The sequence below is a fragment of the Corvus kubaryi genome, unplaced genomic scaffold (assembly GCF_017639235.1).
Source record: "Corvus kubaryi isolate FWS band 111438036 unplaced genomic scaffold, C.kubaryi_AGA036_p1.0 135, whole genome shotgun sequence".
Classification (NCBI taxonomy): domain Eukaryota; kingdom Metazoa; phylum Chordata; class Aves; order Passeriformes; family Corvidae; genus Corvus; species Corvus kubaryi.
Window position 1 is genome coordinate 7,811,407 of NW_024580669.1, and position 18,140 is coordinate 7,829,546.

The 18,140-nt window shown below is 37.2% G+C and overlaps 1 protein-coding gene across 9 annotated transcripts in view; it reads left to right on the forward strand.

Annotated features, from left to right (window-relative positions):
• Positions 1–18,140, forward strand: part of PCLO (piccolo presynaptic cytomatrix protein) — a 324,030-nt gene that overhangs the window by 187,377 nt on the left and 118,513 nt on the right. For 8 of the 9 annotated variants that reach the window (XM_042053722.1, XM_042053717.1, XM_042053700.1 and 5 more), the window contains exons 8-9: positions 4,645–4,793; positions 12,973–13,054. In XM_042053722.1, coding sequence (XP_041909656.1) covers positions 4,645–4,793; positions 12,973–13,054 — 231 coding nt within the window. The remainder of the gene's footprint in view (positions 1–4,644; positions 4,794–12,972; positions 13,055–18,140) is intronic. The other variant, XM_042053685.1, reaches the window with a different exon arrangement.

The following is an 18,140-nucleotide window of genomic DNA, read 5'->3' on the forward strand; positions in this document are numbered from 1 at the left end:
TCATGATAGAACTCAAAAAATGATAATTCCGTCTCCCGATGCACCAATTTAGATCTGTGTTTATGTAGAAATAGTCTGTTCATTAAGTACATATTATATGTTAGAACCATATAGAGCTTAACGTGATAGCAAAATAACATTCTACATATGGTTTGTTGAAAGCATCCTGTCATGTGGACTTCTGTGCATTCAGAATTGTGATTATGTAAGATAATTTGTCATTTGGATGGTGCAAGACAATCTCATCCTTCAATAAACTTGCATAAAGTATTTTACTTCTGTTGATGGGTTATGCAGCGTAGCTGGTTTTATATGCACCCCATACACGTCTGCCAAATAAGCACAAGAGTTTATCACGCTTAAGTTCAGGAAAGGGACCTTTCTGATGTATTATAAATAGTGCAATTAAAAATGCTGCTTCTGAATAAGTACAGAAGAATGTTAAAGCTGATGTTGAGTACTTAATAATTGCAAATTATGTATCAGTTTTGTTTGAGTCAGTTCAGACTTAATATATTCTAAATTGTTTAAAAATCATGAAGACAGTTTGAAAGCAAATGAAATGAACATGTTTGAAATTGTATGCGTTCCCTTAACTTTTTCTTATGTGTATTTACTGCACAATAAAAGAGACTTTGCATGCGCTCTATTGTCTGTAAATGGCAATGATTGTCTCAAAAGACACATTTGCATGATTATGAAGTAGTATGGTTTATTTTTCACATTTCTACTAACCTCCGTTCATTATTGCATTATTGGTTTTTTACACATGCTGAATCTTTCATAAGCATTAGAAAAATTGATCTATTTGCCTTCCTCATACTACATACTAAGGGTTTTGTTTTCTAAGTTTCTCTTCATACTTCTTAGATATTTCTAACCCCCCTCATGAACTCTGTGTTTCAGGAGAGACTCAGGGTCATTAGCTTTTTTGATATTTATCAGAAGTTTAACTGTTTTCATTGTCCTTCGATTCTTAGCACACAGAGTCCTATAATTAAATCTGAAAGCAGTTGAGAGGAACTCCCCAAGTTGCATCTCATATCATTCTTCCTAAATAAGCAGATGCTATCTTGTCTGCTCTCAGCTTGTGACTTTTACGGGTCATTCTAGAGTCACATTGTGAAAGATACAGGACTTTTCCTCCTGAAAACTAAGGAGAGCCAACCTGGACCAAAAAAATCCAATTTGGTGCTATTCTACCTCATATGAACCGGTCATAGGGAATTAAAAATCTGCCCTACAGTGCATTATGTTTCTCATATATATTTGTACAAGACATACATGTTAACACTTCAAGTTTAACACATTTCAGTTTTAAATTAGTCTCTGATTAGTTAGACCCTTTCAGTGGTGTTCTAACTTAATTCACATATTCTGTATTTGATTGATATGTCACATAGGGCTTCTCCTTTCAGCAGTCTTTTTTTCTAATTTCTATGAAACTTTTGTCTTCACAAATAGCTTATTTCTTGGGAAACCAAAATACTTTATGACATTATTTTCAAATATGCTGTCTAATAGCAAGTAACCTGTATTGAAAATAATTCATATTATTTGGATGATAAAAAGTGTTCAAAAGAAGCAATTACATTTCTATAGAAAGTTATGGCCTTCTTTTTTTGGGAGTGCACTCTTCCCTGTAGTGCTTTGATGCCCTGAAAGTGGACACTTATTCTGGCATGTTTCATCCAACCTTTTAACACAATTTGCTTTGCAGTTTCTCTTTATTTTAAGAAACTGCTGCATGGTCTTTACAAGATTTCATTAAAAGAAATCAGTCTTAAGCATTGTCTTAGGAAAACTCTTCTTGTGCTACAGCTTGATTTATCATCTTAAGAGACTTCTAAAAATTAAATTTAAGTTAAAATATTAAATTTAAATTGTTTTTCTTTGGTTCAAACTCAGAGACATGCTTAACTTTCTGTTCATTTTTTATAAGCGACATCCCATAACAAATACTAGAAGAGAATGCAAATAGGACTTTGAGTCCAAACCTTTGTTTTTTCGCTAAGTACATACTGTAACGAATCTTAAACCATGCTTCCATACATAAGTAGTGCTTACATTGGGATTCCAGACTTCAAACAGGTTAAAAAAGTAGCCTTAGTGTCAAAAGACCACAGCGTCCAGAGCTGCCCATTGGAAATACACAACATTTTGAGCTCTTGGAACACTTGGAATTTTCTCAGGCTTCCCAGTACCATGAAAGCTCTGATGCAGCAAATAGATCTCTGTCAACCCCACAGGTGCCACTTTCCACACAATGCTAAGTATGCTGAAGATACTAATTTTCAAGAACACTGAAGCCAGTACTCAATTTTATGAATATAAATGGTCCTTGCTCTTCAGAAGATATAAAATATACCTTTTCTCACCCAAGATATTTTTTTTCTTTTATATGCTAATTTGGCAATTCTTCCACAGGGTTTAGAAGCTTAAATTTGAGATATCAAGACATCAAGATATCAACACAGCCAACTCCTTGTAATTTTTCATCCATGGGATTTAGGGATCATTGTTACTCCTCTGATTGAGTTTCTTGGACCCCACGGCCTGGAGTTTAGTCTCGCCTGGTTAATCTGGGTGGAACCATCTGGCTGCATTCCGTTAGTCTTAGAATAAAAGGATGACTTCTCTAAGAGCATCAATGGTTCATCTTGGTTGTTCCCAGGTTTCCAGCTGTGACAAATCCCAGCTGCGCAAGCCAAATCCAATGGTGTGTGTATGTACATGTGAGTGTGGTGTGTGTGTGTCTATATACATGTACCTTTATAACATCTAAAATTTCAATAAAATTCACACATTCATTGCAGTTTGATAAAAAAAAAAAAAAAAAAAAAGGCTGGTCTGAACTGCAGTATGGAATTCTACATTTTCAAGAGAAGCAATCCAGGAAAAGTTATTTCAACTGAGGCAGGAGGAGAGAAAAAAAAAATCATTCTTTCATCTGCTCAGATGATGACACAGACTGTGACAGCCTGCATTAGCATCTGGATTCAGGAATATGCATTAGGCTGTTTATGCAAGCTTCAGAAAGAAGTTCTGTTAGGATGAGTTTTGAATGAACCTGCTTTGTACAGGCACTGGTCAACTGGCATAAATGTAAAGCATGAAGGATTTGCATGCTAGATCATAATGGTTTATTCAGAGCAGTTAATCAATAACTAATTAGTAGCCAGATAAGCATCAACCTCTAATAATGTTTCTGGTAATTCATATATGCTTATCTAAATAATATTAATAAACTAACGTTAGATTAAGTTTGTGCACAGTTATGAAGGAAGAGGCTGCATAATATCTGAATCAAGATTAAGAATTTTCTAAAGGCTTAATGTAATATAGAATGTTCATTTTACCACACACAAAGTATTACTTTCAGAAAATCATGCATATATATTATTCCTCTTTTTTGGAAAATTTAAAGAAAATAGTAACGAAAAAACACAAATTGCTTTTTTCCTAATAACATTTATTTCCAAATTATTTCTTAAACCAAATAGATAATGTTTACTTTCACAACTAAGTAGGAAAGATTATGCACACTACCATTTTTCCTTTTGAATTCTTTTCTCTGTCACGGGCATTCAGTCTTGTTACTATAGCAAAAACTGACCTTATTTAAGGTTTGCAATTCCTTGTGGTTTTGCTGAAACAAATCTTTTCTTCCTTTGATTTCCAAATTTATCTTGCTTAATAAAGCATAAAATTCAAACTTGCCTTACATTCAACATTGCATTACCTGCACAATGTTTTGGTCTGCACTGATTGGCAACATAGAAGAAAATAGGACATGATTCTGATCCCAATGGGGTGACAGCTATGTCAGTTGACCCAATAGTCAGTAAGCATAAATATATGCATTTGCAAAACTGATTTCAGTGAAATGGCGTTATTTGATTCCCAAAAGACACCTTAAACAACATGTTTTGTACAGATTTAAAATGGTTGCAAACAGAATAATAGTCTTGTATAATTTTTGCAGAAAGAATATTAACAATCCTTATACAAAGGTTCATACTGCAAAATCGGGGGATGGAATTCAAAATGAGATCACCTGCAATATTTCTGCTCAGAATTTCAGTTACATAGTTTGGTTTCCTATCTGCTTTGATTTGGGTTGATACCGATTTCATAAAGCGGTCATAATTTTCTTATATATAGTTATAGATTATTTCCAAAACATTTTTAACAATATTCAGTTCAGAAATTTGGGAATTAGTGGAGTTCGCATTTCGAGGTCTGGTTATTTTGGGTTTTGATTTGGATTTTCTTGGTTTGTTTTTTTTTTTCTTAGTCTGCTGCAAAATAACTAATATGACTAATTCTTTTTCAACAAAAATTTTAGAGAGATGTGAAATCTGCAGTGTATTTCTTAGCTGCCAGAAGGAAGAAGTGGCCATAGCACTTGGTAGATTTCTTCTGTATTTAATATCCATGGGTCTGACATAAACAGAATCTTCTCCCTTTGCTGTCTCACAGCTAAATAATGCTCAAGTTCAATGTCTCAAGTCTCACCTCTAACTTTGCTTTAGCTGCATGGCCAATTAGTAACCACTCTGCATGTTTGCTATGCACAATGCACATTCTTGCCCTTTGCCCAACACTGGATCAGAGCATTTGACCTGTCCTTGGTTTTCAAAGCCTATCATCTCCGTCGGGAAGAAACAGATTGGTTTGACAAGCCCAGAGAGCCTCGTTTGGAGAACGGACACATCCTTGACAGAAGGCTGCCAGAGAAGTTGTCACACTCTCGACCACTAAGTCAACACCAAGATCAAGTAAGCTGTCAAGTAAGATGTGCCTTTAGTTTTATAAATGATTGATAATTTAATCATACTGTCCAATGATTCCCGTAGGGGCTACAGGATTACTCAAAATACAGCTACATTCAGCTGAAGTACTGTTGAACGTTTGATGATGAAAGTAGATTAACTTTCCTCTACAACTCAGTATTAATTTTGCAGGTTGTCTTTTGACTTTTGAAATACAGCTGAAAATATCTATACCTTAAGTATACTTAAGTATTCCTTCCTATTGGGAAAAAAAAAAGGAAAAAAGAAAACAATTAGTCTCATTTTCCCTTACCAGCTTTATCCCATCCAAATTCAAGTCCCTTCTTCTAGCAGTTGAAGGAAAAGAATTATTTTATATTGTTGGCAAATTTTTCCACTTTCAGTTGGTGAGTATAATCCCAACAGTCTGTGATTAATTATTGAATAAATCAGCAAGACTTTATCATCTAATAATTAGAATATTTCATTTATTAGAGAGAGAAAGAAAAATACCATACTCTTCTTTTCAGGCTTGCCAACTTTGAAATCTAGTTTACCTTAGTGTACCATCCCATTTCTACTTTTTATTAGCAAATCTTACGTATTTCAAATCTCTAAGGTCTCCAGTTGCTTGTTTCAGCTATCATTTTTACTGATTGATTTAGATTACATCCTGATATATTCTAATGTATTGATTTAGATTACATTTTTACATGAGATCAAATGAATGCAATGAGTGCATTTCCTCAAGACAAGAGGAAACAGCCTCAAATTGTGTCAGGGGAGGTTTAGATTAGATACTAGGAAAAATGTCTTCATGAAAAGGGTGGTCAAGCATTGGAACAGGCTGCCCAGGGAAATGGTGGGGTCACCATCCCTGGAAGTGTTCAAAAAACATGTGGGTACTGCACTTAAGGACATGGTTTGTGGTGAACATGGTGGTGGCACTGGGTTGACAGTTGGACTTGATCATCTTAGAGGTCTTTTCCAACCTTAACAATTCTGTGATTCTAAGTAAAGGTATTACATGGTCCCTTTGTGATACTTAATAGTTTATGTTGCTCATGTTAATTCCTCAGATAATATACAAAACAGGAATATCCCACTACCAAGCAGCCTTTGAAACTTTTATGCTGGTGAGAATTTTCACTGACATTTGAATATCGAATGTAGGATTTATGAAGCAATAGTGTAGATTTTATGAAGTAAGTGTTAAAATATCTTACAAGCTGTCATTTATTTTTCCCTCCTTTCCTATCCCTAGCATATATTGAGATTTACACACCCTAGGTTGTACTGGGCTTACCTATTTCTTGTTGAGAAAAAGGGCTTTACAAGATATAATTCTTACAGGAATCTATTCAAATAGATCTATGAGTCTATGAATCAACTTAATTGCAAGATAAAAGATGTTTTTGAGTCTTCACAGCTCTTAATATCACTGACAATAGTTAAAAAAACTGCCTCTCTGAGCACTTTAATCCTCATGAGAAACATTTATTATTCTAAGCATACATAATTGTATTTTACCACTACAGCTTTCTGAGGTAAAATTGAAAATTTTCCTTGAAAATCAGGTTTGTCCAAAAGGATTACTGCTAACCCTGAGCTTTGTGATAAGGAGGTGGTTAGTAAAGATGCATTTAACTTCGAGGGCTCCAGAGCTTGTGTCCTGGGAAACAGTTCTAAGGCAAGGTCTTAGTCACAGACATCTGATCTTTGCTTTATTCTCTCATATCAGTAGCACTACACTAGGACTGGTTGAAAAACTTTGTTCAAAAATTTTCAGTTCGAAGGTTAAAGGGCCTAAGAGTTGTTTTCCTGGATATTTCCAGGAAGAAAATACGTATTTTTTTCCTGTCTCAAGCTGTTGTGATACCTCCATTCTTATATGGAAGTAGAGATACAGCATTAAAATCTTGCCAAAGGCATTTTTTAAGGTTTTGTAAAATCTAGGATGTAAATTGGAGCGTGAACGTGTTCTAAATAATTCTGTCTGATGCCATGGAAAGCCTCTGCAGAAGAGAAGAAGTGATGTGTGAGGAGGAGTTTTACAACAGTTCCTTCTTCTGTTTCCATCCAGGTTAGATACTGTCAGTCCCACACCAGTACAAAACAGTATCAATAACTCTGCAGAAGGGAGAAATGCCAGTTCTCACCAACTCTACATCATCTACCTTATCAAAATGTTACTCAGAGCATGTGTATGTTAAGTGTCTTCTGTGAATATTTGTTTGAGACAACTTAAATATATTTTCAGATTTGTGACAAGACAAAAAGGGTTAGAGATAATTTAAAAAGTTTCATTAGCTCCATGCTGAATTTTGAAACACTTAGCAATAGAAGCAAGTAAATCAGTATTAACATCTCTATTTTTTAGTATTTGACTATTTTAAAAATATGAAGGCAAATAAACCATATCAGGCCAATGAGAGTGGTGAGGCAAAGTAACCACTCCCTAAAGGCTTTTCTAGCCCTATGTGTAAAAAAACGGTGACTGAATTCATTGTGGCATGCTGTCTGTCTCCTGTATCCACAATCAGTCCTGCACAGGGACCTGTATTGTCCAAGTGTAATGTATTCTGGAGATAAAAATGGCAAGTCATTCTCCATCCTGAACCATCTGAACATACCCATCTTCACCCAGAGCTTCCTTTGCTGCAGATGATTTCCTGAAATCAGTTAGGAGGGAAGTTTCCTGGTTAGCACAGGAATTAAGCCATTGCAACTCCTTTAACATCCCTTACTGAGCTCAAACCAGACACAGAAAAAATAATTTGCATCAATAGCACTAATCCATTTGTAATGTATCAATCAGTGTTTCCAAATACACTTATTGGCTCTAAATTTGCTATTTTTATGATCTTCTTTGTTAAAAAAATTAGAATATTTTTATGATCACTACAATATGTGTATTACAGAAGATTTTGTTTCACACATGTGAAATATCAATTTCCTTACTAGATGAAATCAGAACTGCTTGATTGCATCCCACAGAGCCTGTACAATTGAAGGTAATAAATAAAGCACAACCCTGAGCTTTTGAAGCAAGAATGCAGTGGAGTGACAACCCTGAACCTCCAGGTTTCCGTGGAGTTCTTATAACCTAGCAGATTAAGCTCACATGCTGTATAAATATTAAAATACATTTGTTTCTATAGCAACTTCTGTGGTTCTATATAGTATTCTGAAATCACATTAAATTGCAGTTGAGTTGGATATCTTAATAGCCATTTCCCAATGTACTGATTCTGGACTGCTCCCTTTAGGAGGGTAAAACCAGATCAATACATAATCTATTGTAGATTTCCCACTGATCCCTGTTGACCTCAACAGTTTGCTGAGTTACTGCCAGTTCATCACCAACTTCTTTAAACCTCCAGACATCAAGGGTTTTTTCGTATTATTTTCTGTGAAAATTATTTGCATATTCTGAACTAAACTGGCTTTTGCAAACAGTTCGGGAAAGAACAGTAGGAGGAGGTGCCAGGGCAGTAAAACTTCATAACAAGGGCATAGACAATGAGAGTATATTAACAGGCAGTAAGTATTTTTTCAGTGAGGCATTTTAAATACTTCCAGTCATCATGAGTGGGTCTTTTTAAGCCCTAAATGAATAATAAAATCCTAAACTCATCATAATACTAATAAATTGTCATCAGTTCACTTAGGCAAAAGTTTTCTAATCACAAAAAGAAGGCAAGGGTTCTAGACATGAACCCTTTTGAATGAAATCCCCTATTTCTAAACACCGAAAAAAATTATGTGCTCCTCTCTTCATTCATAGGTCACTAACATTCTCTTTAAATTTCAGTCAAGCCTTTTTAGGGGCACCTGAAGATTTAGATATTATGAAAAAATGGGTCATAAGGTAAGCATTGGGGCTAAAATGAGAAAATACCGTTTGTGACACTGATACAGAAGGCTACCTGAAAACTTCTGTTCCACATTTTTGAGGTCCATCTACTTCATTTTGATTGTTTCCCCTACTAGCAAGGAGAATTTATTTTAAGTTGTAGTAAACTGTTTTCTGCTAGAGACTTGGTTGGCGGGGCATTTTGTGATTAAGATTCTCTGGAAATATGATGAGAAATGGGTCATTTCCAACTTTAGTGCAGTTGTTAAAATATGTAATCTCAAGAATGAATTGTTAGCCACCCCCTCACTGTAATTCACAAAGGAATTTAGCTGGCAGTGGCTCATTTCTTAGTCACTCAGAAATGTTTTTCTCTCTGCATGCCAGAATGACTTTTAGAGCAAAGGTCAGTGTTGAACTTACCTAATTGCAGAAGAAAATGCAACTGACTTTGCAATTTATTAATGAGCAGGAACGCTGTATTTGTTAAGTTTTTATTCAGTGCACCTTTTGCAAGTTATCTCCATCACCAGGGATCTATCCTCTAGAAAGAACTTTCCGTCTTGAGGATTTCTAGAGAACTTGACACTTGTGCTCTGCACAGGGGGGATGTAGCAGTTCAAAGGGGCAGAATTACCACAGCTGGAGAAGTTCTTGGTGCCAGCTTGCACAGGCCTTGTGTGCTCATGCAAGTACCTGTGGTATTCAGAAATTAGGATGGATACTGTCTAACCCATCACCTTGAGCATCTACCATCTTGTTCCTGGATACCTGCCTCAGGTAGTTTCCCTTGAAAATGGTATTATCCCAGAGGACAACAGCCAAGTGTAGCTGCTGAGAGTCACCTTATCAGGGCCTAACACTGGTGAAAGGGGAGATGCAGCAACATTTAAAACCAGGAGCTACCATGACTTTGGTGATCTGATCCAAAGACCAGTTGATACATTACAGGTGTGGCTATGGACTGAAATACTGAAATACACTTCATTAATTTTATTTCTAAAATACAGCACTAGAGAAATTTATTCTTCTTGATTATCCTCTCTACCTTATAACATTCCCTTTTATGAGGCTTCCCTAGTGTTTCTTTATCAGACAAAACACTTAAAGATGACTGTCCTGGGGCGATGTTATGAAGCCTCTTTATTCCTTAACCGTCCGCTTAATGCCCAAGGACACTGTTTCTTTAAGATGGACCTGGGGGACAGTGAGGCAAGGGGAGGGAAGGGAAAAAAGAACAGGAAAAAAAAACAACTGAACCTTTTCCCAGCTAGCTGGAACACAAACCCAAAAAACCAGCACAGCGCTCCTGGCGCACTCCCTCCTGAGCCCCGCCGAGCCCTGGAGCCCCCGAGCTGTTGGGTTCAGCCGTTCAACCGCCCCACACTCGGTCCCGTGGCCCCACCCCCGGGTCCATCTTAAAGAAACAGCATCCTTGGGCATTGAGCGGATGGTTAAGGAATAAAGCGGCTTCATAACGTCACCCCAGGACAGATGACAAATGGAAAATGAAGTGCATTTTTAAACTGATCTTCTGTAACAGTCTTGGAAAACCTCAGCACAATTATTTGCTATTCGTTCCATTTTTGGAGGGCCTTTGAGCTGACTAATAACATGAAACACATGAACAGAGCTTACATTTCCTGAGGAAGAGGATGATATGCCAGTGCTGAACTACAAGTCGAGTGTACTGAATGCTCCCAAAGAGGTGAGGAAGGATCTTCATGACAGGAACAGAAGGCAGAAATCTCTGGGGTTTGTCGCCAATAAGTGGGATCAAGTCACTTTTGCCCTGTGACCTAAATCTGCGCTTGGGGACTTACATGTTCTCCAGCCATGAAGTGGAAGGATGGCCCATCTGCACCAGTTTGTATTTACACTGTTGTGGTTGTGTGGCTTCAGTGGGGTCCCTCTCTGTCTTCACTGGGGAAACTGGGTGAAGAGTTAGCTAGAAGGGACTCCTGGAATATATTCAGGTGAAGGGAAACCAACTGTAGTGGAAGTTAGAAGATGTGAACAATTGGAAACACAAAATAATTTGTGTTCTACAGGTTTTCAAATATTCTAGTAAATTTTCAGATAAATTTTCAGATGAAGTTCAGAATAATTTGTGTATTACGGGTGTTCAAATATTGTCGTAAATTTCAGATAAATATGCTCACTAATGGTTAGTTAGCAAAACATCAATACCAATATAACTGTTCTCGGTATTATCTATTTGCAGCAACCACTGTTTTTTCCTATTTATTCTGCCACTTTCAGAAATATACTAGTCTGAAAGTAAAAGTCTAATGACATATTCCATTTAATTACTGATTCCCACCAACAATAAAAGAATAATATACTACCCTGGATGCTAATAAACTTCAATGGTTTTATTCAGACCTGTATGAATCACAAAGATTTATTCTTCTCATAAAATTCCAGAAGTGAAAGTAATAAGGAAGTAATAGTCTAAAGAAGGAGACAGTCTATATTTTCAGATGTATTTTTCAGCAGTCATGTACAATATGGAATTGAATATTCTTGGATTGTCATTTATTAAAAAAATGAAAGAAGATAGAGCAAGTAAAATAATATGAATGGAATTTTAAGAGCTGCAGTGTTCCTCAGTTAAATTGAATTGCTCCCACCAAAATGGATCCCAGCTAAGGATCTACTCAAATGTGTTCATACACTTCTTGTAAATGGCAATATTTCTTTTTTTTTATTTAATTCAAAATAAAATTAGATGCGTTCTTTCAGATTTTTTACAATTTTATGTAAGCTACATGTGACAAATGTATCACTTTTAGTGTTATATAAAACTTGCTGAATTTCTGACAGTGTCATGAAAAATATAACACTCTCCCTATCCATTAATGTGTGGAAGCCTCATGGAACTTTATTCACTTCTGGTAGTATTAGATTCTATGTTCTAACAAAATCCCATGATAAAATCAAACATCTGCCTGATCTCATGTTCTGATTTATTCTGGAGTACTTGTCCACTACCAAATCCATCATCTTCTTCATGTCTAACATTAATTACAGTCAATATTACTCTCACTGTGTTATGGGAGGATTTGAGCCTTCTAGATACAGCATCATTCACTGGATAAGAAATGGAATTACGACAACAGATGTATAAACTCTTCTGCTTACTGTGAGATTGAGTTAAGCAAGTCCCTTGACTTCTCTGTTTCCCTTCCCATCATTTATGTGTTCTATCCATTAACTTCATAAACTCTTCAGGGCAGAAACTAGGTTTGAAGTGTTTGGCTCAGGAGGAGCTTAATCCCTTTAAAGACTACTTAAATATAAATAATAGTAATAAACTCTTGGCAAAAGGCTGCTGATACACTCAGGCTGCTGCATTGCCATGCTGAAAAGTGTTGTCCCCTTGGCTCCTTGAGGCTGCTTCCTAAAGTCCCATCCTGAAGCAGGCACAGTCATGCTCCCTCCTCTCAGTCTGGGTGCAGTGCCCAGGCTTGGAACCGACATGTCAGAGGCAGAGAAGTGATGGGTTCAGCTTTGATACCTAAAGACCAAAACTGCAGGCAAAGGGGCGCTGTAATGGCTGTGAGGGGAGTATTGCAGCCAACACTCTGCAGAAGCATTTTGGTGTGGGCTTGGGACAATCATCCCTGGCAGGTGGGTCAGTTCCTGCAGCTTGGCCCTTCGTATGCCCAAACCATGGGGCAGGTGGGGTCTTTTCAAAAGGAAAATTGGCTCTTTAGAGTCTGTCGTAGGGTGCATTGCTCTCAGCTTTGACAAGGTCTAGGATCCATCCAGGTAAATGTTGTGCATTTTCATACAGAATGTAGTCCTGCAGGTTTTAGTTTGGGTCTTTCTTATGTTATCTCTCCCCATATCTTCCAAATGGCTTTTGGAATTTGAAGACAAGAGGTACATTGAACCATGTGATTTTGCTGAAACTAAAGCTGCAACTCATGGATGGTAACACATTAACATTTTGTTTAGGTGCCTAAGAAAAGAATTTTATAAAAAATAGAGGAATTATGTTTCATTTCATTCTTATCTTAATCATTGCTTGAATAGAGGGTTAAGGTTAAAAGAAACTACAGAAGAGAGGGAGCACCTTCTAGTCATTATGAAAAATCAGAACTAAAGCTATGTTCAAAATTAATCTGGAGTTATGGAAGCAAATATTCATTACCCCGCAGAAGGAATTTGCAGTTTGACCAATGTCTTCAAACTTGGGGAATTTTTTGAATTATGAAATTGTGATATTTCCCTGGATGAAATAAGTTTGTTAGCTTGTTTCTGTTTCAACTGTCTGAAATTATTGATGCAATAGTTGGTTTATCTTTTTATGACATGCATATTTGTGTTCCTTAGATAAATGGGAAGCCCCTGCAATACATTTTTCCTCATACAAGGCTCAAACTACTGAGAGACCCAAAGGACCACACAGTCTCAGGTAAAAAACTCTCTACCAGACATGATAATTAATTTGATTAGCATGAATTATACAAAAATTTTCCAGTATTAAAAATAGTTCCTGTGTCTATGCAGCAGGAAATTCAGTGGTCATTTTAAATCTTGCTCGTTGGCTATAACAGAAAGCAGCAGTGCATAAAAAAGGTCACGACATCTGTTCAAGATATATAAGCTATACTGACGTTAAAAAGAGAGGAAAGTCTGTTGTGTTATCCATATGAACAGTCTGTTTTGCTGTTGCCTTTTATGTAACTCTATATTCTCTGCATGAGTTCTTATAAAATAAGCTTGTGTAGGTGTTCAACATGTACAGAAATGAGGATTTTATTCTTTCTGTCCTGGAACTCTACCCCCCCACAGAGGGGGTTAGCAGAACAATCAGATCCCATTTTTCTGTGATATCTTCATATGGAGACATTTATCACAGGACTTCAGATTTATTCTCTTTTTCCCTAACACTGACACAAATGTTCATGTAAGTCAGAGTCTGCTTGCCAAGGAGATGAAAGTGGCAGAGGTGATATTCATTCACCTCCCAGGCTGAGAGCTGGAACACTGTGTGATATTTTCGTGTATCAAACTGTAAAAGGCTGCCAGTTACAGCACCTGGCACAGGTAAGGACTGTCTGTCTGAGCTTTTGGAATTGCACTCTTTCTAACATCTAATATTGATATGGAACTCAAAGTTATTTTAATACACTGTTTTTGTTCTTTCAGAGGTAGATGCTTTCAGCAGTTTTGTCGTGAAACCATCAGACTTTCTTTTAACTTGCTTAAGAAATTCTAACAGTGTGTGTCAAATTCTGTTTCTGCACAGAAGTAATTACCAACTGCCAACCCTGGTGTTCCCTCAAGCATTAAGTAGAAAGTGGCATGAACTTACTTAAATTGCTAAATACTGTTTTCACAGGGTTTCTGGCAGTAAAGTCTTGATAATTTCCATCCTCGGTATCCACCTCATATTTAGGGTGTTAAATGAATGTTCTGTATGTATTATGAGGTATTTTCTTGTTAGTCAGTGTAACACCCACTGATGATTTCAGGCTGCAGAAAGACCCCTCCACCCACACAGCACAGTCTGAAAGAAGCTGCCAGCTCTGCTACGTGTCAGCCTGTGCTGCTCCAGGCCCTCCCTGTCCACAGGAACTCCTTGGCATCCTTGTAGCGATCTTTGCCCTGCAGGCTGATGAGTAATGCTGTGATCCAAGCTGCTCTCTTACTCAAAAATAAGTGGAATTGTAACCACACAACTGTAAAGCTCATGATTTAGTGTTCCTATGTAAAGTTACTTACCCTCACACAGTGGGAAATGCCTATTCCAAACTCTCAACTACCTCTCATGCTGGCAATCACACCTACACATTGTGTATCAGGGAAAACGCCTTGTGAGCAGTGATGGGCAAAAGGCATCTCATTTACTAATGCCCTGCACAAATGAGGTCACACAGGATCAAAAATTTACTCAGGGTCCTGCTAAGGTTATGTAGCCCACACTGGGATTGCTCACTGCTATAGCTATATAATACTGTGCTTAAATTCTCATTGGAGAAAGCAAGCTTGGCTCTGTCTACAAACTGCAGTCATACTTTTGATACATGCTTGGAGACCTGCACAGACATATTTCTGTATGATGTACGCATAGATTTCTCTACAAATACTTACAGGCTTAAATGCAAATTGTACAGAAAAGAGCCAAAGGTAGAATAGGGTAGCCCTGAAACAGATTTGGTTGTAGTTTTCATTCCTTCTACATCTTTGAAGTACCATAACTCCTTGACTATGTACCTCCCTTCCTTCCCTTCTCTCATGTGTCTGAATGATTTAGGTACATGAAAACTCTCTTGAAATGTGCAGTGCTTTATGCTTAGCCTTCAGCTTTCCAAATGACCTCTCCCAGAGATACACACATGGCTTTAAAAAAATTAATTTTGATTTAACATTATCTGCAAACTAATAGTAAGCATCTATGTTAATTAACCAGACAATAACTATTAACCAGAGGAAGACATAGAAGTCTATTATGCAGCAAAAGTTACTTTAAATTTTGGTAAATTAAGCAATAAATACTTTTATACCATCACAGCTATCTCACTACGAGAGTTTTGGATATTCATCAAGATTCCATGTTTGATTGCTTCATTGTCTGGTTTCTTTCTCTTTGTTTTTATTTCTTCCCTTTGTCTCTTTCTGCTCTCCCTTTCTCTCTGCCCTTCTTTCTTATGGAAAGTACCAAAATGAGGTGTTGACTCATTTTTTTGGCCTTTATACTTGTTGCATAAACACAGGAAAAGCGTATGTTAAAAACCACAACCATCAGTAAAGCTCACGTGGGGAGTCAGATCTTTCCAAGAGAACAGACAGTCACTGTTAAAATCACCCTTTCAGTAGCATCTTCAGCTGAACTTTTGTGTTGCTGGATTCTTTTAAACCAGCTGGCCTGTGGTCCTGGGTGACCACAACAGCATATGCACCATTTACTGTCTCCTATTTCCTCACAGTGTGTACAAAACATCCTCTGTCTTGGCTGTGCACAAAAGCCTCTCCTATGTGATCATTCCTGCACATGCAAGAGTTTCTTCTAATGTTTTAAATTATCTATGTGCAGTTTAGTGAGTTCTGCAGCAGGAGATGCCTGGGAAGGTGCCTGAGCCTGACAGGTTCTCCTCTCAGGGAATGAATGAACACATCTTCAGAATACAATTAGTGTATCTGATCTGGAGTGTGCACAGCAAGAGTTACGTAGGGAACTGTCCCAAACTGTACACAATTCCCACTTGGAGAATTCCTGTAACTGTTGACCAGCTGCTTTGCTGGGAAACTGGCCAGTGCTTCAGCCCATTATCTCATCTCACTGGAGTTCTTGGGCCAGCCTGGCATTTAATGATTCGGTGTGCTGTGTCAGCCCAGATAACCAAATCTACCACAGCAGCTGTTACTGTAGGACAAACTTGAATTTCATCCTAATAGCACCATTATAATTTGAATTCCACAGGTCTCATGACAATCTTACCACAGTAGAAATTACTGCCTGTTATGAATCCAAAAATTGTCACACTCTAAATATCAATAATAAGAGTAGTCCCAAATATTTTAAAATTCAGACTTTTTCACTACATATTATGTGCACATGCATTTGCTTTATTTGCTTTCCTGGTTAATGAAAGCTGACTCTGAGGTACAGATGCCTTTGATGCCTCTTACATAACCTGGCATAATTTTGCACACAGAAGCATATAATGTGAATTTTGGCATGTGAACGAGGTGTTTAAGGATTGAGGAACAGAGCCAGAATTGTGATGGCAAGAGAATAACAGTGTTGAATGAAAAATAAATGTATACTTGCTCACTGGCCTCTCTCTTGAAGGTTCTTGTTTCTTTATCATACACCATAATCTAGAGCACACAGATCTACTTTTCAAGATACGCAGTGTCCCCTCCTCAGACAATGCTGGGAGGTGTGAAGAAATTTCCAAGAATTTACTCTTCAAGGACTGATTAATAATTTGCAAAAAAAAAAAAAAAAAAAAAAAAAAGAATTGGCATCACGGTTATGCTGAGGTTCCAAAGCAATGACAGCAGCGATCAGTGAATGATAATACAGCAGTGTTTAACACTCCAGAAACTCATTGTTTTCACTGAGAGTTCCTTGTTCCTTTTGGATCCTTTAGCAGAGCAGCATAAGTGCTGTTTTATACTGCCAGAATTTTCTCTTCTGTTTTTTATCACATCATTGTTATATTTGAAAAAGTGAATTGAGGATATGGCTATTGAAGGTAATGAAAGCACTGGCAATACCTTTGGAAATGTTGCAGAGATAACTTTCATTGTGTTATTCCTGATCAGGAAGCTGTTTAGACACTCGGGGGGGAAATCCAACAAGGCAGACACATCTTAGTACGTCTGTAGGTACAATGAGTGAACTTAGTCAAAGGTAATTTTTACTCCTTTACCTCACATAGGCTGAGTCAGAAGTAATTTTTCCTTTTTGAAAGGAGGCATGTACTGTGTTTCCAGGAAAAAAAAAAATGTACCTTTGAGCAGCCAGACTGTCCGTGAACATCCTCTTCAATTCTGGTGAAAAAAAAAAAAAAAAAGAAAAAAAGAAAGAGGCAGAGAAACAATTCAGAAAAGTCTGCAAACTGTGTAGTGGAGTAAAGAAATGAATTAGATGGTGGGCAGAAGACTGCATCCCTAATCTCCACATCAGCAGTGATGTCAGTGAAACTGCAGGGAGAATGACAGGGTAGCTGTAACGCTGTACACACGTCAGACATGCCTCATGCTCTCCGTAAGGATTGCTAATTCCTGCAAACAACACTACACTTCTGCAGTGTGCCAGCTCATGCACAGATAGAGAGGAAGGGAATTCAGAGAGTTTTCCTGTATCAAGACCTCACTGCTATAGTTAGTCTCTAAATAAACAACCCTATATATTTAGGATTATTTCACCTGCAAGTTCAGCAAAATTAGTTCTTACAGCAAAATACTAAAGTGCAATGAATATGTGATTACTATTCAATTAAAACCATGTTAAATATAGTCACAGCCTGTGTTCAATGTGAGAAGTCAGAGAGTGAGAACTGGAATCCACCTCCTGTCCTCATATTCTTAGAGGATTACTTATCCTACTTCTTTCATTTAATGTTGTGAAGAACTGAGATAATACTTTGCACAAAAAAGCAATACCCTCCTCTAGCATTCCCTTGTCACTGGGGAAGGACTTAATCCCTAATTAATGGCCTTCATTCCCTCAAACACTCACTCCTTAGCAGAGACATGGCACAGAAGTTAAAACCCATAAACAGAAAGGGACTGAGCTGTTACAGTCAGGCTACATCAGAGATTTTCCTGGGAAGTCACACAGTAGTAAATGAGGATAGGACTGGAAATAAAAGGAAAGAGAGATGCCTAGTTTTGTCTTAACATCAATTTTAGAAAGAACTCAGAACCACTGAACTTTCTAAATAAAACCAAACAAAAAACCAAACAAATTCTTTTGTGTGTTAGAAACACTTTGTAGAGATACAGACCATATATTCCATATTTATGTTTCTTGTCTCCAAATT